This window comes from Lynx canadensis, chromosome F1 (genome assembly GCF_007474595.2).
Source record: "Lynx canadensis isolate LIC74 chromosome F1, mLynCan4.pri.v2, whole genome shotgun sequence".
Lineage (NCBI taxonomy): Eukaryota > Metazoa > Chordata > Mammalia > Carnivora > Felidae > Lynx > Lynx canadensis.
The window spans coordinates 2,133,683-2,161,151 of NC_044319.2; the positions used below are offsets into that span (position 1 = coordinate 2,133,683).

The window sequence follows — 27,469 nt, forward strand, 5'->3', positions numbered from 1 at the left end:
GCCCCGGGGCCCCCGCGGCCGCGTAGCCCCCCCCCCCGGGCCGTCTCCCCCCCCCCCGCCGCCCCGCCCCCACGCCGCCCGCAGGCCCGGGCGTTCACCGGCCGCGCCCGCCGCCCCTCCCCCACCGCCCCTGGGCGCCCCGACCCCGGGCTCCGGGCGCGGGATGACGTGGGCGCCAGCGGGGTGGGGGGGGAGGAGGGGACGGCGGGCAGTTGGGGGGGGGGAGCCGAGCGCGGGCGCGGGGCCGGGGGCGCGCGGGCCGGCGGGCCGGCGGGCGGGCGGGCGGCCGTCGCGGCGGGAGCCGGCGGCCCTCCGGCACGTCTTTTGTGTTTGTACACACTCGGCGCGAGGCGGCCGCGGGGAGGGAGCGGGCGGCGCGCGGGGGAGGGGCGAGCGCGCGCCAGCGAACGAACGCGCGGGGGGAGGGGCGGGGGCGGGGCGCTGGCGGGGGCCGGGGGCGGGGCCGAGCCTTCCCTCCATTGTGTGTGATTGGCTGGCGCGCGGCGCGGGGGCGGGGCGGCGTGTGTTGGGGGCCAGCCTCGGTGTCAGCCATCTTTCAATTGTGTTCGCAGCCGCCGCCGCGCCGCCGTCGCTCGCTAACGCCAGCGCCGCCTCTAGCTCGCCGAGCTCCAGCCGAAGGAGAAGGGGGGTAAGTTTCCCCGGCCGCCCGCCTCCCCGGGACCGGGCCCCGCTCGCCGCCCGCCGCCGCCCGGGCCCCGGCGCCGCGGGCACGGCCCCCCCCCCGGCCCCCCGGGCCCGGCCCGCAAACTTTTTGGCCCAGAAATGGAGGTGAGGAGCGAGTTTCCGCGTCCCCGAGGCGGCGGCGGCGGCGGCTCTCCCCCGTCTCTCGCCGCCTCAGCCCCACAGCAGCAGCCGCCGCGGCGCCGAGCCGCTCTCCCTCCTCCCCGCGCCCCCGGCTCCCCTTTCTTCGGCCAAATCCCGCCCGCCGCCCCTTCCCGGGACCCCAGACCCTCACCACGACCCGCGCGGGCCCCTTCCCTGCCGCCCCCGGGCCCCGGGCCCCGGTTTTCGGGCGGGAAAAGGGGGGAAATCGCCGCCGCTTCGCACCCCGGGCTAACTCGCTTTTTGCTGCCTCCCCACAGTTGTTGCTGAGCTTCACCATCTTGTCTCTCTTCTCTGGTCACCGACCATGTTTTCTCCCCCGTCTCTCTCTCTTCCCCGTTTCGAGAACGGAGGAGAATTTTTTCAGAGAGGGACATTTTTTTTTTCTCCTTTTTTGGAGAAGCGGAAACTTGATGCATTGGAAATGCAAAAAAAACTTTTGCATTTTGGAGGGCGGCACGTGGCGGGGGATCGGGGCGTTTCGGAGCGGCTTGGGTGCGTCGTGCCCCCGGGAGGAAGGGGCTCCGGGCGCCGATTGTTGGCGTGTGGGTCGGGGCGCTGGGGGCCGCGGCGGGGGCGCGGGGGGCCGGGCCCAAAAGTTTCCGCGGGCCGGCGCGGGCGGCGATCACAGCCCGGCTGCGGGGCGCTCGGCTGCGGCGGAGCCCACGACGGCCGGCCGCGGGACCGGGCTTTGTGGAGAGCCGGCCGCCGGGCGCCGCTGTCCCCTCCCGCGTCCCCGGGCGCCGTGTTGTCAACACGCTGTGGAAACGCGACCCCAGGCGTGTTTTCAGAGCTTCGCCCGGGTCCGTCCGCGGCCGGGCGCCCGGCGGTGGGGGGCGCGGGGCCGGGGGGGGGGGGACCGGAGGCTTTTTGCCGAAATTTGACTCGACCTTTCTGTGTTTTGTGGCTTCGTTCTTTGGACTTGTTTGCGGGTCGGATGTTTGCAGACGTTTCTGATTTCTACTTTAATTAAAGAGAGGGAGGCCGAGGCCGTTAGGGGGGTCTTTTTGTTTTGCCGTCGGTCTTTTGAGGGATGGTCGGCGTTAGAGGTCCCAATTTCCGAGTCCCACAGTTTGTTTCGAGAAGTCCTGTCTGGGTGGCAGGCGTGATCTGCACCCTGGCGAATTATATAACATGACGGACATTGTTGGATTTGTTTTGTTTTGTTTTGTTTTGTGCTGGGCCTGATTTCCAGCCTGGCGGGGGCGGGGGCCGGCAGTGGCAGGAAAACTTGAACGTCTGGGGGGGTCGTGTGTATGATTTTTGTTTTTGATGCTGGTAGGTAAGTGAGGAGGTCTCAGTACCATGGCTCGTACAAAGCAGACTGCCCGCAAATCGACCGGGGGTAAAGCACCGAGGAAGCAACTGGCTACAAAAGCCGCTCGCAAGAGTGCGCCCTCTACTGGAGGGGTGAAGAAACCTCATCGTTACAGGTATTTTTTTTTTTTTTTAAAGAGGAAATAGTGGGATAGAGTCCGTCTACAGAAGCAGCGATTGTAAAATATAATGAAAAGATGTATAACCAGCAGACTTTTTGATCTAGGGAAACCGATGTTTTTCCTCTTTTGAATATTTGCTAATACTTTAAAAAACGTATGCGCTTGTGTGTCCCAAAACATAGTGTTGGGTTTTGTCGGAATGTTTTATTTCATTTGAAGCTACCCAGAGCCCAAAGGAGACCAACTGAATCACCGATGATGTTAATGAGATAGGTTCTCGTTTTATTTAGTTGTTACGTTAGTAACGTGTGTTTTTAAAATAATAAAGTACTTTTTAAGTACATGTGTGAGGATGGACACTCGTTTTTGGCAAAATAATACATTTTGATACCAATTCTATTTTAATAATACTCAAGGTGGGGTGTTTTGTTTGAGTAAAGTTCTCCTTCATTTACTTAATGGTGTATTTCCTCGTTAGCAGTCTGGTGTTGAGCTGTCCTCAGCAGTGTTGTTAAGGGCATCCGCCGTTAGAGGGCAGAAGCTATCTGTACTTAGCCTCTGCAAATGATTTTATAGTTACTCTAAAATAAAAGCTCATAGAGTGGAAGAAATAAGTCAGACTTGAGGTACGTTTTTGTTGACACTTAGTAAAAAAAAAAAAAAAAAAAAAAAGATGCATGAACACTCTGCCCTGTGGAAGGCACACCGCGCCATCAGGGGTATTCAGACTTCATCATTCCTGACGGATGAGCCGTAGTCAAAGTAAACGTGTTCTGGAAGATGGGCCTTGAATATACCTGAGTGTGTTTTTAAATGAAGCCCATTGAGTGGTGTTGGTGCGTCTTTTAGAAGAAGCAAAGCTAGTAATACCAAACTGACAAGAGTCTGAATGTTGACTTTTTATTAGTGGCCTCACACCCTCCCAAGTAATGATACGTTATTGACGCCCCTGTGTTAAGACGAAGAAAGTGAATGGGACTCGGATAAATGCCCTGCTCAGAATCTCCTTTCATGTTATGCTTTTTGCTTTCAAGGAATTGTTCTGTTAACACTCGACAGCTTTGAATATTCAGATCATAAACTGATGAGGGAAATTTTATACCCAAGCTAAAAAACAGAAAACGGGTGGTTTATTTTTTGGAAAATGACTGGATTTGTTAAAGCTAACCGCTTATCCTCGTATGTTTTTGTATACGTCCGATAACCATTTGTTTAATGTTGTTTTGTTTTGTGTTAAGGCCTGGTACCGTGGCACTCCGCGAAATTAGACGTTACCAGAAGTCCACTGAACTTCTGATCCGCAAACTTCCTTTCCAGCGTCTGGTGCGAGAAATTGCTCAGGACTTCAAAACAGACCTGCGCTTCCAGAGCGCGGCTATCGGTGCTTTGCAGGTAAAGTGGCGGGTGGGGACGGCTCTGAGAGTCGGCCGTCCTGCTGTGTACCAAGAACAGTTCTAAATCTTTCCACGTGCTTTGATCGGCACAGCCCGTAAGGTGGGCCATACCTTTGCTTCACCGTTGAGATGTCAGAAAGGTTAGGTTGCTCAAGGTCATACACACCGAAAATGCGACTTGAACCCATTTGGGTGACAGTCCTCATTTGAACCCATCTGGCTCCGAACGGTATACCGTTCGTTCCGGTATACCGTCTTTCAGTTTTTTAAACATTGCGTTGAGAACGGTGTCTCGAGGAAAAAAGAACCCTCTTGTTCGGTCATGGGTGCTGCGGGACATTACAAAGATGTGGGACTAAGGTCTGTGTTGGTCGTCAGCTTTAAGCAGTGATCGCTGGAAAAGGCATGGAGAGTTGGTGTCTTTCTGGATGTGCAGAGGCCACGCGAGAGGGGAGCGCGGTGTCGGTGGGGAGGCTGTGCACTGAGCTGAAGGAAGCACCCAGCTAGCTGGCATGGGCTTGGCCGTAGGGAGAAAAGGTGTGCTTTGAGATCACACCGTACGTGTTAAGGGGCAGGGATGTCAGGACTTGGAGTTGGCCAAAGAGGATTATGGATCTCCGCTTAAATGGGAAGCGCGTTGAATTTAATCTCCACGCCAGGTGTCAGAACCCTGAGAAGTACGGTCTTAGAGGTGGTTACATATCCATAATATTTGTGTCTTGTGCCGGCATTAAAACTTGAAATGCCCACGGGTAACATGCTTGATTAGGGGTGAGAATATAATTAATACCAATCACTAACGTGTAACCTGTTTTATATTGTGTTTGGCATGTTTTAGATCGGTGTATCTCAGACTACTGCCTCCATGAGAGCAGGGGTTTGGAAGTGACTAAAAGTGCGGATTTCTAGGCACCACAGACGTGAATCAGAATCTCTGGGGGTGCGGGGACCACAGTCCACATACACTCCATTGGAGGATTGTGAGGCTGCTGTTGCCGTGGCAAGCTTTGGCTTTACATGTGAGGGAGATTTGATAGGTGGGTTCTATGCTGGAGTGCGATTGGTTGAGCTGTTTCTATGGTTAGTCTGAACTGGGTTTGATTGGTGGATTCCAGGAGTAGGCATCCATTAAATTCTCAATGAATTGAAATTACTGAAATTTCAAACTACTAAAATCTTCTAGCGCTGGTAGTTAAAACTCTTTTTTCTGTTTTAATCGTTGTTTACCGTAAGGTCTCCTTTCGTCTATCGCTACAGTTGCAAGTCACATTTTGCCCGCTGTATTTTCCAAGATTGTCAAGCATTTGATACAAAGCTGCTAGTTTTGGTTCCTAGTCCCGGTTAGCCAGGACTGTGCTTAAAGAACCCATTATACTGGGAAGTCCCAACGTGTTCCTGTTAAACGGTCGGTCCGTGGAGGAGCCTTGTAAATGGAGATTACTAAGCAATCTGGGCAAAACACTATTGTCTTTCCAGTTCACGTGTAAACTTCATGGTCACTGGCACGAAGGCGTGTGGTTTAGGTTAGCAAGTGTTCCTGTATTGGTTTTGAGCACAATGTTTCCTTCTGCTGCCTGTACTCCAGCAGTTAGATGGCTCTTGTTTGGAAAGAGTAATCTTTGTTACCGGTTTTTTTGTGCACGTGTTTGCTTTCTGTATCCACGCACTTCAGTTCTCTTAAAGACAGGGATGGAGAATTTGCTGGTGGAAATAACAGAAGAGAGCAGTTGAAATAAAATTCAAAAAGTCACTTTATTTTTGGTTTAGAATCACACAGTTGACAAGTTTCCTAATAGAACTAATGAGACGGGGAGGTGGTGCGGGGGGGTGAGGGGTAAAAAATTAGCCTGGGTTTGCCATACGATACTCAGGAACGGACGGACTTAAAATCTAACCTTTGTCTTTAATGTCTGAAAGTTTGGACTTGAGGTATCCTCGTGTTAAAAACGTAGACATTGGTGTTTCGAAATGGTGGGAGAATCAGACATTGAATATAGTCAACGCGTTGTAAATTAACATTTCCTTCTAGTTGTAAGATATTTTTTCTTTTGCCATTATCTCAAAATTGGTTTGTTGGGCTATAAATTTATGTGGCAGTCTTTCATTCCCATTAGAGCCTTCCCGTTGAGAAGGTTTTAGGATCTGTGTAATGGAATTAGAAATATATGGGTCATGGTCAAATCCCCCGTGGGTATAGAATACTCTCCCAGAGCCGACCAGACATAACCCTATAAAACCAGTAGCCGGGCTCCAAGACAGAAGTGAGAATGGCCACGTGCCATTCGGAGCAGTACCAGGGAGCCCACGGATCATTCTGCTCTTAAATGGTCTCAGAACCACGGGACCTGTTGGCTTGTCCATCTTGCAGCTCACAGTGCTACGTTTTGCAGAAGCATTCTGGATGGGCGTGAGGCCGGGTGAAACAAAATCAGACTGGTGTCTTGCCTGAGGAACGTCAGTCCTATCTGATGTGTGTGGTGAGCCCATCGGAGCCCACACTATGCCTTGGTCTCCACACCTCTCAGCCATTCCTTAGAATATTGTAAGAATGAATCCCCGGCTGTTAAGGGCTTTTGCCTTCATTACATCCTTTGGAATGTTTGCATGGAAAAGATGTAAACTTACTTGGGGTTAGATTTAAAAAGCAAACATTTGTTGAACATCTACTCCAAGGCAAGGCGTCGTGAGTAGAAAACAAGACTCTATTATAAAGTTACGTACATAAGAGGGTGGCTCTGGCTCTGCTGTACGAGGCCAGAGAAGCAGCAGGGAGTCTGGAGGAAGGAGTTCAAGGCTTTGTGCCCTCGGGAGCTGGGAGTGGAAGTGCTTGCTTCCTCCTGCTCGGAAAGTCTGAGCTAGGCCTTAGTGGGTAGATAAAACCTGACTCTTAAATGCAGCAGGAGGCTCCTGGGGGGCCCAATCAGCTAAGCGTCTGACTCTTGATTTTAGCTCAGGTCATGATCCCGCGGTTCCTGAGTTCGAGCCCCACATCCATTAGTATAGAGATTCCTTGGGATTCTCTCTCTCTCTCTCTCAAAACTAAATAAACATTAAGAAAAAACGCAGCAGAAGAACATTGTAGGGGTTGTAAAATTTAGATGAAACAAATTTTCATAGAAGAGAGACATAAGGCAAAAAAGTTGAAGATATATAAATGTGAAGGGCGTACTTTTTCATAAGATGATAATGTGAACCAGTTGAATTAATTGTTGCTGCGTTGATGCTTGGGAAAGCAAGTCTCCGTAGTTTTATTGCAAAATCACAAGCGAATCTGCCTATTCCTGTCTACATATTTTGTGTTATGTAGCATAAGTGGCTGAAATTGCTCAAGTGTCGGGTGGCATCATTTGTAGCTTTATTGTTACCTAAGGGTTCCAAAATGGAAAATATTTTTTTTATTAGGACAAAAACAGCAACTACAGGAATCTTGGTTTTTCTAAGTATCTTGATCAGAGAAGTAACTTTTCTACAGAGAAGGCGACAAGGCCAGACAGCCCCGTCTAATGCTCCTGAGCCACTAAAACAGCTGGGCGGGTGACCGGACTGGTAAAACGGTTTCTGCCTCTCGGAATGAGGAAGCAAATGTGACTTCGGCTAAAGGACTCTTTAGCTCTTCAGACAGCTGTAAGGTCTACTAACCTGACTTGCCAAGTGTCCGTGAACAGTTCCCACAGCTGGCGGTTTCTGAGTGGTGGTAGAGAGAGGGGGGGGGGGTGCCTTCAAAGACTCCTCGAGTGTAATGAGAAAAACTGGAGGGATCCATATTAATACGAGAGGGGAAAAGGTCACTGCGGGTTGGGGAGCACAGAGGAAGGTGCGCTTGGAGGGGGCACATCTAGGCAAAACAGGTCCAAGAATGTAAACAACGCCAGCGTGTTGTGCTCTGGGACCCGTGGGCCCCATGTGCTAGAACGGAGGTGGAAAAGAAAAGGTTGGTGGGGACCATGTGATGGAAGCCAGTTGTCCGCTGTGTTGGATTATTGGCAAGCAAAGGTTCAGGCAGATACTCCGGGGCGAGCGGGATTCGGGATGAGGAGGACGCTGGCGAGGAGACAGGATTAGAGTCTAAGCTGGAGTTCCTGGATCAAATGGGATTCACCGAAGACATTTCGGTGGATAAGAGATCACGTGTTAACAGGAGAAAAATCGAAGCTTAGTAATGAAATCTTTTGACTCTTGTGTAATTTGCTGAAGATTTCCAAGCTCGAGCCTTCCGCTTTTCCTAAAGTGCCTTTCAGCCTGTCCCCCAGGTTTTAAAACGTACCCGTTTGGTGAACAGGTCAGCGTCTTCTGGAGCGGCTTCTCAGAGGTCCGAAAACCTCATCATCTGAACCGGTACAGACTTCCCCGTGACGGGTGCTAATAACGCCATTGATGCCTTTTTCTTTGCTCCTTTGCAGGAGGCAAGCGAGGCCTACCTGGTGGGCCTCTTCGAAGACACCAACCTGTGTGCTATCCATGCCAAACGTGTAACAATTATGCCAAAAGACATCCAGCTAGCGCGCCGCATACGTGGAGAGCGTGCTTAAGAATCCACTCTGATGGAAAACGTTTCATTCTTTAAAAAAAAAAAAAAAAAATTTTCTCTTCTTCCTGTTATTGGTAGTTCTGAACGTTAGATATTTTTTTTCCATGGGGTCAAAAGGTACCGAAGTATATGATTGCAAATGGAAAAATCGGGGACAGAAATCAGGTATTGGCAGTTTTTCCATTTTCATTCGTGTGTGAATTTTTAATATAAATGCGGGGACATAAAGCATTAATGCAAGTCAAAATGTTTCAGTGAACACGTTTCAGCAGTTCAACTTTATAACAATTATAAATAAACCTGTTAAATTTTTCTGGACAATGCCAGCATTTGGATTTTTTTAAAACGAGTAAATTTCTTATTGACGGCAACTAAATGGTGTTTGTAGCATTTTTATCATACGGTAGATTCCATCCATTCACTATACTTTTCTAACTGAGTTGTCCTACATGCAAGTACATGTTTTTAATGTTGTCTGTCTTCTGTGCTGTTCCTGTAAGTTTGCTATTAAAATACATTAAACTGTACCTGCTTTTGGTCTTTATTCTCACCCCTGCCCGTGTAGTTCAGTCACTTGAACCGTTAAGAATCATTTTAGCGCCAAGCGGTTTGTCACCTCCCGTCTGAGACGAGACCGTTGAGAGACGGAGAAAGGATACGTTTTGTGTGGAAAGGAAGCTGGAGCTGTTGGTTCTCCTCCTGGTTTAAAATTTGCACAGAGTAAATCTGTTCGTGAAAACCAGATCCTTTGGATCTGACCCTTTGGATGCGTGGTGCTCCGAACGGGCGAGTCCCCACCCACCCGGCGGAAGCACGTGGAAACGGGGAAACCTTCCTGAGGCCTGTCCGTTGACAGACCTGCGCCGTTGAACTTTGCTCCGCACGTGTAACGGTAAGTGCGGCTCCGCAGCGAGGGCCCTGGAGGCGCGTCCACCCCGAGGTGACCGGTCAGGCCCGAGACTTGCTTCCCGGCGCGGTTTCCCTCGGGGAGGGGAGCGCGCGCTCTGCCGCCGGCAACGCGGCCCTGGTGGGCGCGCTGGTTCCAACGCCGCAGCGCGTGGAACTGCTCTGCTCTCGAGTCCGGCGGAACTAGGTCGTCGACGGGCCGAGAACAGTCCGGGAGAACGTTGGGCTGCTGCACCGCTGGTTCACGGGCTCTTTCTTGACTTCATTTTCATTTTTATTTTTTATGTTGATTCATGTTTGACAGAGCATGAGCGGGGGAGGGGCAGAGAGAGAGAGGGAGACACACATTTCAGAGCCTGCTTCCAGTTTGTTGACGTGGGGTCATGGTTTTGTGTTTGTTCGTAAGTAAACTCTCTGCTCCACGTGGGGCTTGAACCCTGAGGTCCGGAGTCGCATGCGCCACCGGCTGAGCCGGCCCGGCCGCCCCCTAAGAGCCAATTTTTAATGAGCTTCCCCAGTCGGTTTTGGCAAGCGCCACACTAGGCTCTCGCCGCCTGTTCGTGGAAGCGGACGGGAGAGCGGGCGTCTCCGATGGGGTAGGAGAGGCCGCGCTTTGAGCCGAGTCCCGTAGGATTTGTACTAAACTGTGCTTTAGAAAGCTTTAGCTTTGCCAACTAAAAAGCCTGTTTCTGCCTTTCGCATGAAGCGGTCACGGTACCCGTTAACCCATCTTCTTGTTGAGTGAGGAGTCCTTAGCTGCTGCGGTCTGGGCACGAACATACAGTAAGTCGCAGGTTACAAAACGGGGCGGTTAGAAGCCGCCCGGGACCGCATAGATGAGGCTGGCGCTCCGCGCACGCTGTGATGGGCTCGTCCCGATATTCCACGGTCTGTCAACATCTGACGTGTTCTATTCCGAGGAGGCGGGGAATTCATTCCTACTTACAAAGGAGGCGATGACTTCGGGAGGATTATTCTTCGTTACCGGTGTGTACGACTCGCACAGTTTTAGTTCGGGGCCGTTACCGGACTTGCGGGTGTGAGTGACCTGCCGGCCCCTTGGTCCCTGGGTTCATGTTCAGTAACAGGCTGGTAATCCTCTCCCCCGCTACGCTTTGGAATCCTTACCTGACAATGCCACCCGGGAAAAGTGCCCAATCGGATTTGCCCCCAAAGTGACGTGGGGGGGGGGGGGCTGCGGCTCAACTCCATACGCCTGGTTAAGCTCAGTCTTCCACGTCTTCAACAAGCTGACCCACTTTGGAAGACCAAAGTAACTTGGCCAAAACAGTCAGTCAGCGCCTCTTAGGCTTCCAGAAAATATTCCTAAAGTCTTACAGAAGAAAAACCCGACATTACAGGGTAAGATACAAATAATTTTAGGTTCGGTAGGTCTTGGGAAATCAGGGGAATACTTGAACTGGGAGAACTTTGGGGCAGGAATTTGGAGACCGTTCTCTTAAGCAAGTGGAGCGAATGTCACCTGGCTGATAGACTTGGGTGAGCGGGTGCCCGAAAGTGCCCAAGTTGTTTCCCCTCCGATCTGCACGGTCTAAAATCGAGAGGAAATAAATTCCAATTTGCAGGCTTGACCCCATCAAGGGTCTGCTAGATGCTGAGGATGTAAAAGCATAAATGCCCCCAACTCAACAGCCGGGACAGGGTCACCCTTCTCTACCGATGTCCCACATGAAGAAGCTTGTCCGAGGTCACAATTCACCCAGGCAGGATTTGGTCTCCAGTTGACTCCGTCCAGGGCCTCGCCCTCCCACTGCCATGCTCTGAGCGTTGTCATTTTTGCTGGGAGTGACAGACGTTAGGGAAAGTCTCTGACAGTGGGAACAAGGGTGGAAAAAGGACAAAACTGGGAAGGAGGGGGACAGACGATAGAAATCACAGGAAAACCCTCTGCCTTTTTTGCCACCTGTTCCGTCTCCAGCAGTCCCCTAAATTCCTCCCTCTCCCTCACCTCCGTAAATCCCACTGACGCTTACTCCAAAAAGGCATCTGAGACTTTGCAGTGACACTCCTGCCCCCTACTCCAAGCTGCCACCTTCCACCCGGACCACGGCAACACCTTATATCTGCACCCCCACCCCTGGCCCTTCACACAGCCTCCGGAGAAATGCTGCTAAAGCCAATCATTTCAGGACGTCCCCAACTTAAAAAAATACCGAATGGTCAGGGCGCCTGGAGGGCTCTGTCGGCTGAGCATCCGACTCTTGATTTCGGCTCAGGTCATGATCTCACGGTTTGTGGGTTCAAGCCCCACGTCGGGCTCTGCACTGACAGTGTAGAGCCTGCTTGGGATTCTCTCCCCCGCCCCGTTCCTCCCCCCCTCCCCTTGTGCTCTCTCTCTCAAAATAAATAAAGTTAATTTTTTTAATTTTATTTTGAGAGAGAGAGAAAGCACGAGTGGGGAAAGGACAGAGAGGGAGACACAGACTCCGAAGCAGGCTCCAGGCTCCGAGCTGTCAGTACAGAGCCAGGTGTGGGGCTTGAACTCATGAGTCGTGAGATCACGACCTGAGCCCCCCAGGTGTCCCCCCCCCATTTTTTTTAAATATCGAATGGCTTCCATCGCACACTGACTACCACCTAAACTCGTTGGCTCATGAGTCCCCATGTGACTTGGCCTTCCAGTCTGTCCACCTGTCGCTTACTAGGCTGCAGCCAAACCCCTGCCCACCTGCCTTTTTGTCACCCCCTTGGCTTTATTGCCTGAGGATGCATCGAAACCTGAAGTGCCCTCGTTCGCTTTTTTATTGGCCATGCCCGCTAACACGAGCTGCAAGAACCAGGCTTCGCGAGCTTTCCACGGTAGCCCCAGGGGTGGCACAGAGTAAGCCTGTATGAAAATCGGCCGGAGTCCCGCTAGAGGGACGGGGTGTTGCCGCTTTCCTTCCGATTTTAACACTTCTGAGACCTTCACGGACGGGCTGCTGTTGGATCGGGTCCCCACTGAACCTCATGTCATTAGGTGTGGGGCTCTAAACGAATCAGGACCAGGAGGGTGTACCTTCACCATTGATAAGGGGAGTCAAATCGATAACATTAGTGGCGAAACCCTAGGCCAGAAGCATTCTCCTAAAGTCGTCGTGAACACTTTTCGGCGCTATTAAACGTCTCTTGGAAAGTTCTAGTCAAGGAGAAAATATGTTTTTGAAAAAGGAAATCATTATTTGCAGGACGCCTTCGTGGTTCAGAGTTCAGGCTCTGGGGGCGACGGGGTGACTCCGTCGGTGAGGCGTCCGACTCCAGCTCAGGTCATGAGCTCGCGGTTTGTGAGTTCGAGCCCCACGTCAGGCTCTGTGCCCACCGTGCGGAGCCTGCTTGGGATTCTGTCTCCTTCTCTCTCTCTGCCCCTCCCCCACTCACTCTGGTGCGCTCTCTCAGGAAATGAATAAACATTTAAAAAAAATTTTTTTTAATTAAAAAGAGTTCAGGCTCTGGAGGGGCGCCTGGCTGGCTCAGAAGAGCACGTGACCCTTGATCTCAGCGTCATGAGTTTGAACCCCACCTTGGGTGTGGAGATTACTAAAAAATTTTTTTTGGTAAAGATCTCAGGAGCTGAACTGCCACTCTAAGCCACTCTCCTAGCGGTGTGACTTTGGAAAACTTGCCCAGTCTCCCATGCCTCATTCATGAAGTATGTAGGGAGCACCTACTATGCGCCAGGCGCTGTGGTGGGAATACGGAAGAGAGCAAAACAACGTCCCCAGTCCTCTTGGGGAAAGTACAGTCTCGTGGGGGAAATAGACGATAAAGAAGTAAAACACATTTAAAAAATAAAGTAGGGGCGCTGGGGGGCTCAGTTGGTTAAGCAACCAACTCTCAGTTTCAGCTCAGGTCACGATCTCACGGTTCGTGGGTTCGAGCCCTTGCATCAGGCCCTGGGTTCTCTCTCCTTCTCTCTGCTCCTCCCCTGCTGTGTCTCTCAAAATAAATAAACATTAAAAAAAAAAAAAAAAAGACCTGCCTGAAGGAAAGGAGAGCCATTTTATCTTTGAGAGAGAGAGAGAGAGAGAGAGAGACAGAGCACGAGCAGGGGAGGGGCAGAGAGAGAGGGAGACACGGGATCCGAAGCAGGCTCCAGGCTCCCAGCCGTCAGCACAGAGCCCGACGCGGGGCTCGAACTGAGAGTTGTCCGCTGGAGATTGGCAACACGGAGGTGATCGTGATCTTGACGAAAACAGTCTCGGTGAAATAGAGGGCGCGAGACCCGATGGGAGTGGATTCAAGAAGAGACCGGGGCTTCAGTCAAAATAATTGCACTCGCAGGCGCCGGGCCGGCTGGATGGAACGCACGGCTCTCGATCTCGGGGTGGTGAGTTCGAGCCCCACGTTGAGTGGGCTTAGAGCTGACTTGAAGAAATAAATAAAAAGAGAATCGGAGGAAAGGAATTGGAATCAGCAAGAATAGGGAACTCCAGAAGTTTTGCTTAAAATGCAGGGAGATGGAAAGTAGCTAAAGAGAAAACAGGACCGCGGGTTGGTTGGTGTTTTTCTCCCTGTAAGATAAGAGAAATAGAATGATTGTTTGCTACTGAGTCTCTTCTATGTGTTGTTGGGGTTGTGAGGATTGTATGAATCAAAACATGGCAAGTGCTTGGAACTCTTTCCGGCACGTAGTAAATGCTCAATAAATATTCACTGCTAGTTTTGTTATAAAATTGTTATTTTTTTTCCGTTTTTTTTTTAACATTTATTTTTGAGACAGAGACAGAGCATGAACGGGGGAGGGTCAGAGAGAGAGGGAGACACAGAATCTGAAACCGGCTCCAGGCTCTGAGCCGTCAGCACAGAGCCCGACGTGGGGCTCGAACTCACGGACCGCGAGATCGTGACCTGAGCCAAAGTCGGCCGCTTAACCGACTGAGCCACCCAGGCGCCCCTAAAATTGTTATTAACAAATAATACTTGGGGCGCCTGGGTGGCGCAGTCGGTTAAGCGTCCGACTTCGGCCAGGTCACGATCTCGCGGTCCGTGGGTTCGAGCCCCGCGTCGGGCTCTGGGCTGACGGCTCAGAGCCTGGAGCCTGTTTCCGATTCTGTGTCTCCCTCTCTCTCTGCCCCTCCCCCGTTCATGCTCTGTCTCTCTCTGTCCCAAAAATAAATAAACGTTGAAAAAAAAAATCTTTAACAAATAATACTTACCCTGAAAGCCTAAGAGTTTCAATTACAAAATTATTGGGTTTAAAAAAAAAGAGTTTAATGTTTGTTTATTTTGGAGAGACAGAGAAAGAAACAGAGCATGAGCAGGGGAGGAGCAGAGAGAGAGAGGGAGACCCAGAATCCGAAACAGGCTCCAGGCTCTGAGCTGTCAGCAAGGAGCCCGGCACGGGGCTCGGACTCACAAACCACGAGATCATGACCTGAGCCAAAGTTGGACTGGACGCTTAACCGCCTGAGCCACCCAGGTGGCCCACAAAATTATTGGTTTTAATGAGATCTCAGTAAGATAGCAGGCTATAAAATATACAAAGGTCAACAGAATTTCTATACATTACCAATAACTAGTTACAAACTTATAATGAAACTAATTGTTGGTTATAAGATCAACATAAAAACTGTAATGTAAAAAATTCTATCTACAATGTCCACTTCTCTATAACACACCAAAAAATAAGCTTAGGAAGTGTGTGAGAATTATTTTTAAAAAATCTTTTTTGAAGACCATAGAAAAGATCTGACTAAATCAAGAAAGATGTATGTTCCTTGATGGAAATGCTCAATACTGTAAAGATTTTAGATTCTTCCACACTGAGACAATCTCAACAAAATTTCTAACAAGATTTTTAATGGAACTTGGCGCTAATTCTGAGTTCATCCGGGAGAGAAAATATGCATGCAAGAATTAAGAAACTTTAGGGGCGCCCGGGTGGCTCTGTCGGTTAAGCATCGACTTCGGCTCAGGTCATGATCTCACAGTCCGTGAGTTCGAGCCCCGCGTCGGGCTCTGCACTGACAAATCGGAGCCTGGAGCCTGCTTCGGATTCTGGGCCTCCCTCTCTCTCTGCCCCTCCCCTGCTCACACTCTGTCTCTCTCTCAAATAAAGACAAAAAAAATTGAAGAAAAAAAAAGAAGTTTTGGAAACTTCCTTGAAACAAACGTTAAAGTATATTATAAAGGTATAAGATGTAAAACTAATACCTGCAGAAGGTAAGCAAATAGATCAATGGAACTAAAGAGTCAAGAAACAGAACCCAGACTGTGTGGGAATGCAATATATAATAGTGTTAAAAACTTGGATAAGAGGGGCGCGCGGCTGGCTCCATCCGTGGAGTGTGCAACTCTTGATCTTGGGGTTGTAGGTTCGAGCCCCACCTTGGGTGTAGAGATTACTCAAAATAAAATAAAATCTTAAAAGAGGAAGAAGAAGAAGAAAACTTGGCTAAAGGTGACCCGTCGAGTTTTTAAAGCAAAAGAGAATTGCACTATTCACAAGAGAGCATGTGTCCATACATGTTTTGTTTTGTTTTGTTTTTTTACTTCTTTTAATGTTTATTTATTTTTGAGAGACAGAGACAGAGCATGAGTGGGGGAGGAGCAGAGAGGGAGACACAATCTGAAGCAGGCTCCAGGCTCCCGCCGTCAGCACAGAGCCCGACGCGGGGCTCGAACTCAGCAACCAGTGAGATCGTGACCTGAGCCGAAGTCGGATGTTTAACCCACTGAGCCACCCAGGCGCCCCTCTTCACATGTTTTAATACGCCTCCCCAACATCTCCACAATAAACCTACAAATGGCAGCACTGTTTTGTATAACCGAGACATCTGAACAACCCAAATGTCTATCAGTGGAGAAATGGCTAAATAAAATTTTATGGAGTGATACTAAGAAGTACCGTGTAGCCATTACACAGAACGAGGCAGAGAAACCTATAGATGCTGACGTGGGAAAAGGTCCAAGCTCTACAGTGACACAGAACAAGCACACTGCGGGTAGTAGGTTTCTTTCTAGGAGTTTAACAACAAAGGCACCCCAGAACCTCTGTAGGTACGTGCGTGGAGATGGCCGTATTACACACACATATTACAGGCCCGGGCCTGGAAAGGCCTGGACACGCCCGCCGGGCGGCTCACCGCCCCAGCCCCAGGGGGACCTTGGGACAGGGCAACCACTCGCTCAGGAGCAAGGCCTCAGACGCCGCCGCCCAACTTGTCACAGCGGCGGGAAGGACGTACGGAGCGCCGAACACCTGCTCGCCCTAACCGCGCCTGGCTCTCCCGGGGACGTTCGGGGCCGAGCGCCACCGTGTGCGCCGCAGAGATGGCAGAACCCGGGCTCAGAGCGTCCCCACCTCCCCAGCCCCGCCCGGTCCGCGTCTCCGTCGCGTCCCTGGTTCCGCTTCGCGGGAGCCGTCGTGTCTGGACCCCCAGGTGGCATCCTTTTGCTGTCAGCAACGCGTGCACTGCGGCACCTGCAGGCGGCCTAGCCCATACCCGCGGGCGGGACACGTAACCTCCACCAGCCTCAGTTTACCAGTCTGAAACACAGGGACCACGGGGACAGGCACGAGGGGATTTCATGGGGCTTATTAGGAGTGAGCCTCTTTTTTTTTTTTTTTTTTTTAAGTTTCTTTCTTTCTTTTGAGGAATCTCCACCCGCAAGGCGGGGCGCGAACTCACCACCCCACCGGGAGATCAGGACTCCCACGCTCCACCCACCGATCCAGCCGGGCGCCCAGGACCGAGCATTTTTAAGACGTAAAAGACACGTGGTACAAGAACCCTGGGGTTCCGGACGGCACCTCTTTGGGTTTGCGTCGTGAGCGGATGAGATCGTGGAGAGGGTGCTGGCGGGGCCCGAAGCGGAGGGCGGCCGTGCGGGGTGCGTACACGACACGACAGGACGCGCGACAAGGGCTCCGCGCAGCCGGGGTCCCCGGGGTCCCGTCCACCTCCGCTCGGGGACGCCGGCCCTCCACGCCCTCCAGCCCCGCACATCGCCCCCACGTTCGCAGGGCGCACCGGGGGCTCTTCCCCGTCTGAGCGCTTCTGCAACCGTCTCCCGACCTCTGCTTGCGGCCTCCGCTCCCCTGCTCTGCCCCCCCCCCCTCCCCCGCCTTCCTCTTTCCTCCCCTCTCCCGCGGACTTCCCTCTCCTCTCCTCCCCTCTCCTCCCCTTCGGACTTCCCTCTCCTGCCCTCCCCTCTCCTTCCCTTCCCTGCCCTGCCCTCCCCTCTGCTCCCCAGCCCTCCCCTGCGGCCGCCCCTCCACTCCCTGGCCGCCTCCCCTGCTTTCATCTCCCCTGCTCTCTCCTCCCCTCCCCTGTGGTCTCCCCTCCCCCCTCTTCCCCTCCCTCAGGCGTCCGGGAGACCTCCCCACCGAGCTAGCAGAGCGGGCCAGCCCCCGCCTTCCTCCAGGCCCCCTCGCCTCTCCCCCGCACTCCGCGGGCGGCGGCGGCCGTCCCCAGACCACGCCCCTCGGGGTCCACGCCCCTCGGGATCCCGCCGCGCCCTCCCTGACCACGCCCTCCGGCTTCCGGGGCGTCCTCGGGCCACGCCCCTCCCAAGCGCAGCTCCCGAGACCACGCCCCTGGAGAGTCTCGCCGCGCCCTCTCAGACCACGCCCTCCGAGGCCACGCCCCCGCGCTCCCGCCGGGTCCCAGGCCACGCCCCTGGTCACGCCTCTCCGAGTCCCGGCCGCTGCGCGCCCGCCTAGCGCTCCGCCCTGCAGCGCGCCGCGCGCGAGTCTCCCCCGCGACCGTGGGCCTCGGCCGCCCGGAGCTGGACGCGGGCTCGCTGTCCCCGCAGCCCCTCCGGCCACAGGTTCGGGACCCCGGCCCGCGAGCTGCAGCCGCGGCCCTGAGAATGCCGCGCCTCCTGCCGAGGGCGCCCGGCACGCGGCCCCTCGGAAGACAAAGCTGCTTAGTGCTCGCCGCGTCCCGAGCAGGTGGGAGAGAATGGTCTCTTCGGCGGCGGAGGAGCCCCCAGCAGCCGCGTCCCCCGGCGGGGCTGGGGGCAACCCCGGGGCAGCCGCCGCCCCCAGCCTCCCCCTACCCGCCGGCTCCCTTGCTCCGGGTTCGGCTTCGTCATTCGCGGGGCCGCGGCCTCGGGCTCGGCCTCTGCTAGGAGCTGGGACAGAGGATGACCCGGCGGCCCCCAGGTCCCCGGTCGGGAGAAGGCTCGTCCTACGGGGACACGCGGGAGGGAAGGGGCTGGGACTGAGCGCTTGGCCAGGGTGTCATTCCCGACCGCCCCGACGGTGAGCAGGGCTTACACGGGTCAGGACCAGAGAGAGACACCCGGCCGCGCTCGGGCTCAGGATCAGATTTCACTTAGGAACCAGGCTTGCGGAGTTGCGGCAAAGAGGTCGGTTAGGAGGTCACCCCAAGGCCTGCGGAGCTGCCCCTGGGGAGGAGGGAATCCCAAGTCCTGGAGAAGCCAAGTCTTGGGGACAGGGAAAGTGGACGGGTATATAGGTGGCCTTCCGCAGTCCCACGGTGGAAACTCCCAAGGGCAAGGGCAAGGGCGCCTTACAGGCTCAGCTCCCATTGTCTGGGGAGAGGGCGTGGGGAGGCCGGAGGAAGGGACCCCAGCACAAGCATCACCTGCAAGGCAGCCTTGCCCAGAGGTCTTAACAGGACCATTTTGTACATCAGAGACTCCCTCCCCGCCCGCCCAACCGACAGAATCAAGCTATTTTTCCAAGGAGAGGGCACATCCAGCCAGAAGGTGCTTCCTCCCTTTGGGGATCTCAGCCCAGGATCTCCCCAGAGCCTCCCTCCCTTCCCCTCTGCAGGGGCAGGGGGCAGGGGGGGCACCAAGGAAGTATTTCCCACTCTGGGGGAGTAAAGAACAATGGCTGAGACCCAGATTTCCGGGGACCCAGGAACCTAATGTTGAAAATGGTTGACAAACCCCTTTCAGGGGGAGATTTGGCCTCGTATTCGGGGTGAACAGAGATGTTCTTGAATATCTTCTCCACCACGAGCCAAGCACCGTGCTAAGCTTTCACGCTGCCCTCACAGCCACCCTCCCCCCCCGGAAATAAGCGTTGTCCCCCCTGTTTCAGAGACAGGGACACTGAAGCTGCCGGCCGGTGAGATGACAGGCCCCAATCACACAGCCATTAAGGGGCAGAGTCAGAATTGCAAAGCAATCTTGACCGCCTTCAATTCTGGCGGGAGAATGACTCCAGATACGGCACCTAGGAAAGGTGTGAAATGCTCGGTAGGTTTTGTGAGGCCGCTAAGGACGGACACGGACCCACTCTCAGGTCCGGTGAGCGGTGGCTTTCCGGCTGGACCGATGGGGACCGTACCTGGGCGTCTCTGCCCCGGCCCGGGTCCGAACCTCCTGCTTTCCTGCTGCCCCATCAGGCTCCACTGGGAGCACTGGGCAGGAGGCCAAGGGACTCCTCCCCCGTGGGCCTCCCGTGTTCCTTCTTGGGCCTCCAGGTCCTGGGCATGCCACCCCCAGTCTGAAGTGTTCAGCCCGGTTCGTGGTCTGTCTGGCCTCCTCGTCACACGGCCGCATCCCCAGAGACATTAGCCCCGCGTGGACGGGGCCCCTTTCAGGAGCCCACCCCCCAGCCGAGGCTCAGCGCCCACAGAGCAGCGCCCTCTCGGAGGTCCCTGTGTGAGAAGTTTCCACATTTCTCCTAATTCCTGCAGCCCTGGGAGGCTGGCCTTTTCCAGCAGTTGCTGCCTTCATGAGGCCTCACGGTTTTCTCCTTACCTTTCGGTTACTAGCTAACGAGTTTTTCTTACGTGCTTAACACTCCTGTGGTTTTTTTTTTTTTTTAATTTTTTAATGTTTATTTATTTTTGAGACAGAGAGAGACAGAGCATGAACGGGGGAGGGGCAGAGAGAGAGGGAGACCCAGAATCCCAAGCAAGCTCCAGGCTCCGAGCCGTCAGCCCAGAGCCCGACGCGGGGCTCGAACCCACGGACCGCGAGATCGTGACCTGAGCCCAAGTCGGACGCTTAACCCACGGAGCGCCCCCAGGCATCCCAAGACTCCTTTAAAATAAATGTCCGTTGTGACACTTGCGGTGGCTTCTGTCTCGGGACCAGGCGTGGGGTGCCCGGGGCTCTCCCGCCCCCTCCTGCCCAGGCCCGAGTTTTGTGGCCGCGGGAGGGACAGCACGACACAGCGGGCTGTGATTCAGAGCCTCCGCTGGACCCCGGAAGCCAGGAACCCTTCCACAGCCTCCGTTGGAACCCTTCAAAGTGGTGTCTCCCCACAGGCCCCGCAACTGGGTCAGTCTATCAGGCCAGTTGCTTCTGAGTGATGAGTGGGTGGTTAAACCAGTTAATTCCAGGGACATCGGCCCCTTTGCTGCTGCGCTTCGGATGTGATGCGACTTCCTTGATCGGAAGCAGTGTCGCGTGGAAGGTTAGGGCATGAGCGAGGCAGGCCCGTGCGTGGTGGTGCCGGGGGACCCCTTCCGGGCGGGAAGGGCAGTTCCGTGTCCAGGATCTGGGTAGAATCCGCGGGGGACAAATCTCTGCCCCTTCCACGAGGGGAAGGGACCGGCGTCATCAGCCTGCTGCTAGGAGGCCGGCCGGGCCCCGCGTGGTCGGTCTCTGCCGCTGGCACAGGGACAGCAGGTGGCCCCGTCGGCACTGGGGAGGGGAGGCCACGCAGAGCCCCACACCTGCCACCACAGCCGCTCGGTTGCCTCGTCCCTGGGACAAGACGCTGATGCCCAGAGGACGAGTTTCCTCACCCGTCAGGAGCCTCTTCGGCAGTGGATACCCTCCAGGGGGCAGTCGCGTGGGACACAGGTACCCTGACATGCCTTGTGCGTTTGGAGAGACCCGTCGGGTCCTTCCCCCGGCCTCCTTGTCACCAGTGCCCACCATAGTCCCTCCTTCCCCTCCCCCCCCAGCGGACCTGTGCGGATCCACACTTCTGGCCGTCTCTCAGTCCAGACAAATGTGCCTCGGAGCGCTGTCCCCGGGGCAGGATCCCCGTCACCGCCGTCCGCCAGGGCTTCCCCGGACGAGGGCTGGAGGGCTGCCGCTGTCCCCTTGCTGCCCATTCCTGCGGAACCATCCGTAAACTACACCCGAATTCTTTCCCTCTCAGCTGATTACAGGAATTTTCCTTTTCTTTTCTTTTCTTTTCTTTTCTTTTCTTAAGTTTATTTATTTTGAAGGAGAGACAGAGAGAAACCCAGGCAGGCTCTGCGCCGTCAGCACAGAGCCTGATGTGAGACTCGAACCCATGAACTGTGAGATCATGACCTGAGCCGAGATCGAGAGTCGGATGCTCAACCGACTGAGCCTCCCCACCCCACCCCTCCCCAAGGCGCCCCCAGGCCCGAGGATTATCGGATCTGCTACATCACCTGGTCCAAACAGAAGAGGACCTTGCCCCGTCCCCTGCCCTGGCCGCAGAACCTTCTCGCTTGCTCCGGTCCTCACTCGAAACTCTCGCCTCCTGTATTTCTTTACAACGACCCCCAATTTTTTACCTGCATGATCGCAAGCTCACGCTTAGCAGTGGTGTCTGGGATGGACTGATTGTATTTCTCCTTGTGTGTAAAACAAATACTTGATTGAAAATAAGAACTTTCCATCTGAACGCTCCCTGAAATACCCAGGGCCCTGCAGTCCCCCCTGGGGACACGCTCGCAGGGGCGAGGGGGGGCAGGACGGGCACAGCTGTTTGACCGCACTTTTCAGTTCTTGTTTCTTGGAAGCAGCTGAAATCTGACTCTGGGCCCTTGGCCACCAAGGTGGGCAGAAATTTGATTTCGGCTGTTACGGCAGATGGGCCACCCTGGGTTCTTCTAGAACTAATGCCAGTCCCACATCGGGGGAGGGGGGGGTCTAGTTACCATCCCCCTGAACCTGGATGGACCCACGGCTCCCCTGTAGTCAGCGGAAAGCCGCGGAAGTGACTCTGTGCCACGGACAGTGACGCAAGGTGCACCTTGTGAGAGCCCGAGGCACCGGGTAGGCAATCTGACGCCCCTGAAGTGACCGGGCCCCAGGAGAGCCCTCTTCTGGGACCAGGCGTAAGCGACGGAGGCTTACGGGACCCAGGTCACCCCCAGCCCGGAGCCCCAGCCATCTTGGGGTAAAAACAAGCGGCCTCACTGTGGGTTTGTTCTAAAAAAATTCTTTTTTAATTTAATGTTTATTTATTTTTGAGAGAGACAGAGACAGAGCGTGAGCAGGGGAGGGACAGAGAAGGAGACAAAGAATCCGAAGCAGGCTCCAGACTCTGAGCCATCAGCACAGAGCCCGCCGCGGGGCTCAAACTCAAACTGTGGGTTTGTTTTTTTCTTTTTGAAAACTCCCGCCCCGCAGGAACCGTCTGCCTTCAAGACAAATGGTTGTTTTGTGCCACCAAGTTTGGGGGGTTTCTTACACGGCAGTAGGTGTGGGAGACCCTTCCCGGTGGCCTTCTTTAGGTGACCGTGGGGTCACTCCCTCAGGACCCATTGTCCCCTCGCCCCCAGCAGAAAGCTGCCTTGTGTCCAGGCTCTGGAGGTGGACATCGAGGTTCGGGGCCAACGTTGCCCACACAGTCCCCACGTCGGCACAGTCTCGGGCTCGGGGCAGGGGCCTGTGTGACTCATTTGGAGCCGATGACAGTGGAGAGGATATATGATGGGAACTTTTGCATTTCAGATTTTATTTTTAAGTAATCTCCACGCGCAGTGTGGGGCTCGAACTCACAACCCGGAGACCAAGAGTCGCACGCTCCACCCACCCGGCCAGCCAGGCGCCCCCGATGGGACCTTCTGAGAAAACAATGAGGATTTCTCCCTCTTTGGAGACAGATTCCACAGGTGCCCCCCCACACGTACGCAGCCCCCCACCCCACGGCCAAAGAAGAGGCGCTGACGACTTCGCCGTGACCACGAGAGGGAGCCAGCTTTCGGAGGAAAGTTACGAGTGTCGAAACCAGATTCGAGGCAGAAAACAGCAACAGCAACAAACCAGGCCCCAAAAGGGGGAGCTGCGCCCCTAAATCAAACCCAGCCTGAAGCTGTCTCTAAGTGACCGCAGGTGAAGCCGGGGGCACGTTGTCGTCTCTCAACCAAGGAAACGGGTCACGAGGAGGCATTTAAACTAAACACGTCCCATAAGAATTCCAGGACTTGGGGCGCCCGGGGTGGGGGGCTCAGTCGGTTGAGCATCTGACTCTTGGTTTCAGCTCAGGTCACGATCTCACGGTTTTGTAGGTTCGAGCCCCACGTCAGGCTCCACACTGACAGTGCAGAGCCTGCTTAGGATTCTCTCTCTGCCCCTCCCCTGCCCGTGCTCTCTCTCTCAAAATGAATAAACGTTAAAAAAATAAATAAAATGTTAGGGTAAAAACATTCTTTCTCCATCAGGATGCCCTTGCGTACAGAAGTGAGCCCTGCTCCGCGCGAGGGACGTCGGCGTGGGAAGCAAGCTAACAGAAGCGCGAAGAATGAGAGAGGGGCAGAGAGAAGTAGCCAGGGCCCTGGTGACGTCAGAAACCTCCGGAAGCCCTCTCCACCTCTGCACTGCTCAGTTATTAAGTTAATACACTGCCACGATGTTTTTTTATCTAATTATTTATTTTTTCGTTGTTTTCAACGGGCTTTCTTACTTACTCATTTTTACGTAAGCTCTGCACCCAACATGGGGCTCGAACTCGTGACCCCGAAATCAGGAGTCTCATCCCCCACTCGTTGAGCCAGCCAGGTACCCCAATAGGCTTTGTTTTCATTTCTCTATCATCTATCTATCATCTATCAGTCACCTATCTATCTGTCTAAAGTTGGTTTCACTGCTCAGCACAAAGCCCAGAGCAGGGCTTGAACTCAGGACCCTGAGATCAAGACCTGAACTGAGACGCTTAACCGTCTTACCCACCCAGGCGCCCCTAGGCTTTACATTTTTGAGTAGTTTTAGGCTCCCGGCAAAATTAAGCAAAATGTACGAAGGGTTCCCCTACAGCCGCCCTGCCCCACACAGGCACGGCCTCGGTCGTTTACTGCATAGTTCAGCCCACTGTCAACCCCCCCCCCAACCAGAGTGGGACATTTGCTACAGTCAGTGACCCTGTGCTGACACATCGCAATCGCCCGAAGGCCGCAGTTTAGGGTTCGTGCTTGGGCTGTACGTGCTACGGGCCCACCATCGTTGTTTTTTTTAATATTTATGTATTTTGAGAGGGGGGGAGGGGCAGAGAGAGAGGGAGAGACAGGCTCCCAAGCAGAGATCAGCGCAGAGCCCGACGCGGGGCTCGAACCTCGAACTCCCGAACTCCGAGATTATGACCTGAGCCAAAGTCAGACACTTAACCGACTGAGCCACCCAGGCGCCCCTCGATAAATTCTTATTTATTGAAAGACCTCCAGTCGAGAAATAGAGAAGTAATTATTAGGTAGGAATACGCGGCACATGATTATGAGGACGTTCCACCAGATCGTATTCCCAAATTATAGTCTCTCTGCTAAATTCCAGAGCATTTATACTAGGAAGCATTGATTTTTTTTTTCTTTTAATGTCATCAGATGCGTCTTTTTTGCAAATATTTTCTCCCCATCTGGGGTTTCTCTTCCCGTTCACTTGATAGCATCTCTGTCCCAGAGCAGAAGGTTTTAATTTTAATGAAGTCCGGCTTCTCGATTGTTTCTTTCACGGGTCACGTCTTGGATGCTGCAGCTAAAAAGTCGTCACCAGGGGCGCCCGGCTGGCTGGTCGGTTAAGCGACAGACTTCGGCTCAGGTCGTGATCCCCCAGTTCGTGGGTTCGAGCCTCATGTCGGGCTCTGTGAGGACAGCTGGGAGCCCGGAGCCTCCTTCAGATTCTGTGTCTCCCTCTCTCTCGGCCCCTCCCCCACTCACACTCTGTCTCTCGCTCTCAAAAATAAATTAAAAAAAAAAAAAACATTAAAAACATTTAAAAATAATAAAAAATAAAATAAAAAGCCGTCCCCAGACCCAAGGTCAGCTAGACATGCTCCTAAGGGTAACTTCTGGGAATTTTAGTTCCACATTGTACATTTCGGCCTGGGATCCCGTGAGAGTTCGCTTTGGTGAAGGCTGGAAGGTCTGTGTCTCGCGTCCCCTTTTTTGCATGCGGATGTCCAGCTGTTCTAGCATCACTTGTTGGGAAGCACAACTGCATTTCGGTTTTTGAATTTGCAGACAGCCGTCTCCCGCCCCTTATCCTTGGGGCACGCCTGCCAAGACCCCCAGGGGACGCCTGAGACCGCAGCTGGTTCTGAGCCCCACCCAGACTGGTACACACACACCTCCGAGGAGGTTTAATTTCTAAACTAAGCACAGCGAGGGGTGAACAACAGTAACTAATGATCAAACAGAACGATTATTACAATGTATTGTAATAACAGGTATGTGCAAACGGTTTCTCTTTCTCTCTCTCTCTTGCTTTCAGAATATCCTACTGTCCTGTGCTCGCCCCCCCCCCCCCCAAATCTTGTGACGATGTGAGACGATGAGATGCCCCCGTGGTGAGGTGACGTGCGTACCTGACGGAGCACTGGGCTACAGTTGACCTTCTGAGGCTGAGTCAGAAGAAGGACCATCTGATCCTGACTGTGGTTGACCACGCGTCGCCGGGCTTCGGGGACTTCCGGAAGTTTCCGTGAGCATTTCTGTACAGGTTTTGCGTGAATATAAATTTTCATTTCTCTAGGGTAACTATGCACGAACGGGTCCCTTTATCTTTTAGGTCAGTTTAATTATTTGGTTTTTTTTTTCTTTCTTTTTTTAAGGTTCTATTTCAGGGGCTCCTGCGTGGCTCAGTCGGTTAAGCTTCTGACTCTTGATTTCCGCTCGGGTCCCGATCCCATGGTTTGTGCGATCGAGCCCCGCATCCGGCCCTGCGCTGGTGGCGTGGAGCCTGCTTGGGATTCTCTCTCTCCCTCTCTCTACCCCTCCACCACTCACGCTGTCTCTGTCTCTCTCAAAATAAATAAAATTTAAAAACTTAAAGTTTACATACTTATTCTCCAGGGAAGGACGCTTGCTCGCGGGGCCCAGGCCCCAGGCGGGGAGAAATCCCAGCAGCCCCGTGGCAGGTTCACGTGCAGGTGCGTGGCCACAGGTGCAGCTGAGGTCCCAGCCAGCAAGCAGCGTGTGATCGAGCCGTCCTCTCGGTGATTCCGCCCCCAGCCTTTGAGTCCAGGCCCAAGCCGATGCCACAGAGGAGAGACCAGCTGTCCCCGGCAAACCCTGCCCAAATAGCAGATTTGTGAGCAAAATAACTTGACGCTAAGTCCTGGGGCGTTCATTCTGCAGGAACAGGCAACCACAGCAGGACCCCTCTTCTGTCCCGGCTCTCTCCTGCGGGCCTCACACCGTGTCCCCCCCCGCCCCCCACCGGGGCACCCAGCTAACGCCAGAAAGGACCAGGTGGTAACTCACTACCTTGCCAAGGTGTGTCCCCAATACCCTCTCCCCTCCTCTACAGTCACGTGGCCCAGTTCAGGTTAGCCCGCGCCGCGGGACCACATTGGGCCGCATCCCTGGGAGCGAGCTACATCCGCCCGCTTCCGTCCCAGACGACGGGGTGTGAGCGGATGTAACGCGTCTGCGGACGTCAGGCCTGGGGCACGTGCCCGCGCGCGGGCTGGGACACAGATGGGCTGACCTTACGACCCCTCCAGGGGGTGGAGGGACCACCGCACCCAGGAGACCGCGGTCCCTGAAGGACGACAGCAGCGGACCCGTCCTGAGCCGCTCTGCTCTCCCCGCGTCGGTGCCTGGGACGGAAAGAAACCGCGATCTTGCCTGAATCGCTGTCTCGGGGTTTCTCAGGGACCCCGGCTTAGCCTCCACCCCAGTAATACCGGAAGTGAGTGTCTCAAGCCCGGTGAGCTGACCGTCGCTGAGACGCAGGGCACAGGAGAGCCCGTCTGCTTCCTTAACATGGGACAGGAAACACACAGGCAGGAAACATAGCTGGACACTCACCTGCTGTGGGGAGCCCCGCGTAGCAGGTGCCACCGAGGGGGCCGCGGGAAATCGGAAGGCGGAGAGAGAGCCTTCAGAAGGAGCCGTGAGCAAGGGTCCTGCGGAGACAGAGGCCGAAATCGAAGGCCAGACCGGACAGACGAAGTGGGGCCAAGGGCAGTCCAGATAAAGGAAGGAGAGGCACAGGGCCGACGCGGGAGGGCGCCCGATCCTTCGGGGGAGACGCGGAGGCCACGGTACGCGGTTCAAAGGGCTCGGTAAACACCGAGGAGCCGGTGCCGTGGGGCTTAAACCCAACGTGGCCAATCCTAAACGATTCTTTCCTGTTTCTGTTAGGGAACTGTCTGCAAACAAATCTCTACTTGATGAGCAGCTTAAGCATAATTGCACCTCGTGTGTTACGTGCATATTTCACTGCTTTATTAAATCCTTCAAACAACATAGTTCTGGGAGGTGTAATTAACCTCTTGAGAACAT

At 54.1% G+C, this 27,469-nt stretch overlaps 2 protein-coding genes across 2 annotated transcripts; both read left to right on the forward strand.

Moving 5' to 3' along the window:
- The first annotated feature begins 546 nt into the window (after positions 1 to 546).
- On the forward strand, positions 547 to 8,731 carry LOC115504764 (histone H3.3A). Its single transcript, XM_030301895.1, has 4 exons — positions 547 to 649; positions 2,126 to 2,276; positions 3,521 to 3,674; positions 8,077 to 8,731. The coding sequence occupies exons 2-4, from the start codon at positions 2,149 to 2,151 to the stop codon at positions 8,203 to 8,205; spliced, it is 411 nt and encodes a 136-aa protein (XP_030157755.1). The 5' UTR covers positions 547 to 649; positions 2,126 to 2,148; the 3' UTR covers positions 8,206 to 8,731.
- A 3,150-nt stretch (positions 8,732 to 11,881) lies between these two features.
- On the forward strand, positions 11,882 to 25,534 carry LOC115505513 (vegetative cell wall protein gp1-like). The gene is made up of 3 exons (XM_030303152.1): positions 11,882 to 11,930; positions 17,307 to 18,006; positions 25,452 to 25,534. The coding sequence occupies exons 1-3, from the start codon at positions 11,882 to 11,884 to the stop codon at positions 25,513 to 25,515; spliced, it is 813 nt and encodes a 270-aa protein (XP_030159012.1). The 3' UTR covers positions 25,516 to 25,534.
- Positions 25,535 to 27,469: the final 1,935 nt, after the last annotated feature.

Bases quoted from the DNA above. Each gene is read 5' to 3' on its own strand.
- LOC115504764 (XM_030301895.1), top strand. From the start codon at position 2,149: ATGGCTCGTACAAAGCAGACTGCCCGCAAATCGACCGGGGGTAAAGCA. The intron at 2,277-3,520 runs GTATTTTTTTTT...TTTTGTGTTAAG, and splicing joins AAGAAACCTCATCGTTACAG to GCCTGGTACCGTGGCACTCC. The intron at 3,675-8,076 runs GTAAAGTGGCGG...GCTCCTTTGCAG, and splicing joins CGGCTATCGGTGCTTTGCAG to GAGGCAAGCGAGGCCTACCT.
- LOC115505513 (XM_030303152.1), top strand. From the start codon at position 11,882: ATGCCCGCTAACACGAGCTGCAAGAACCAGGCTTCGCGAGCTTTCCAC. The intron at 11,931-17,306 runs GTAGCCCCAGGG...TCTGCTCCCCAG, and splicing joins GGCTTCGCGAGCTTTCCACG to CCCTCCCCTGCGGCCGCCCC. The intron at 18,007-25,451 runs GTGGGAGAGAAT...TCTTGCTTTCAG, and splicing joins GCTCGCCGCGTCCCGAGCAG to AATATCCTACTGTCCTGTGC.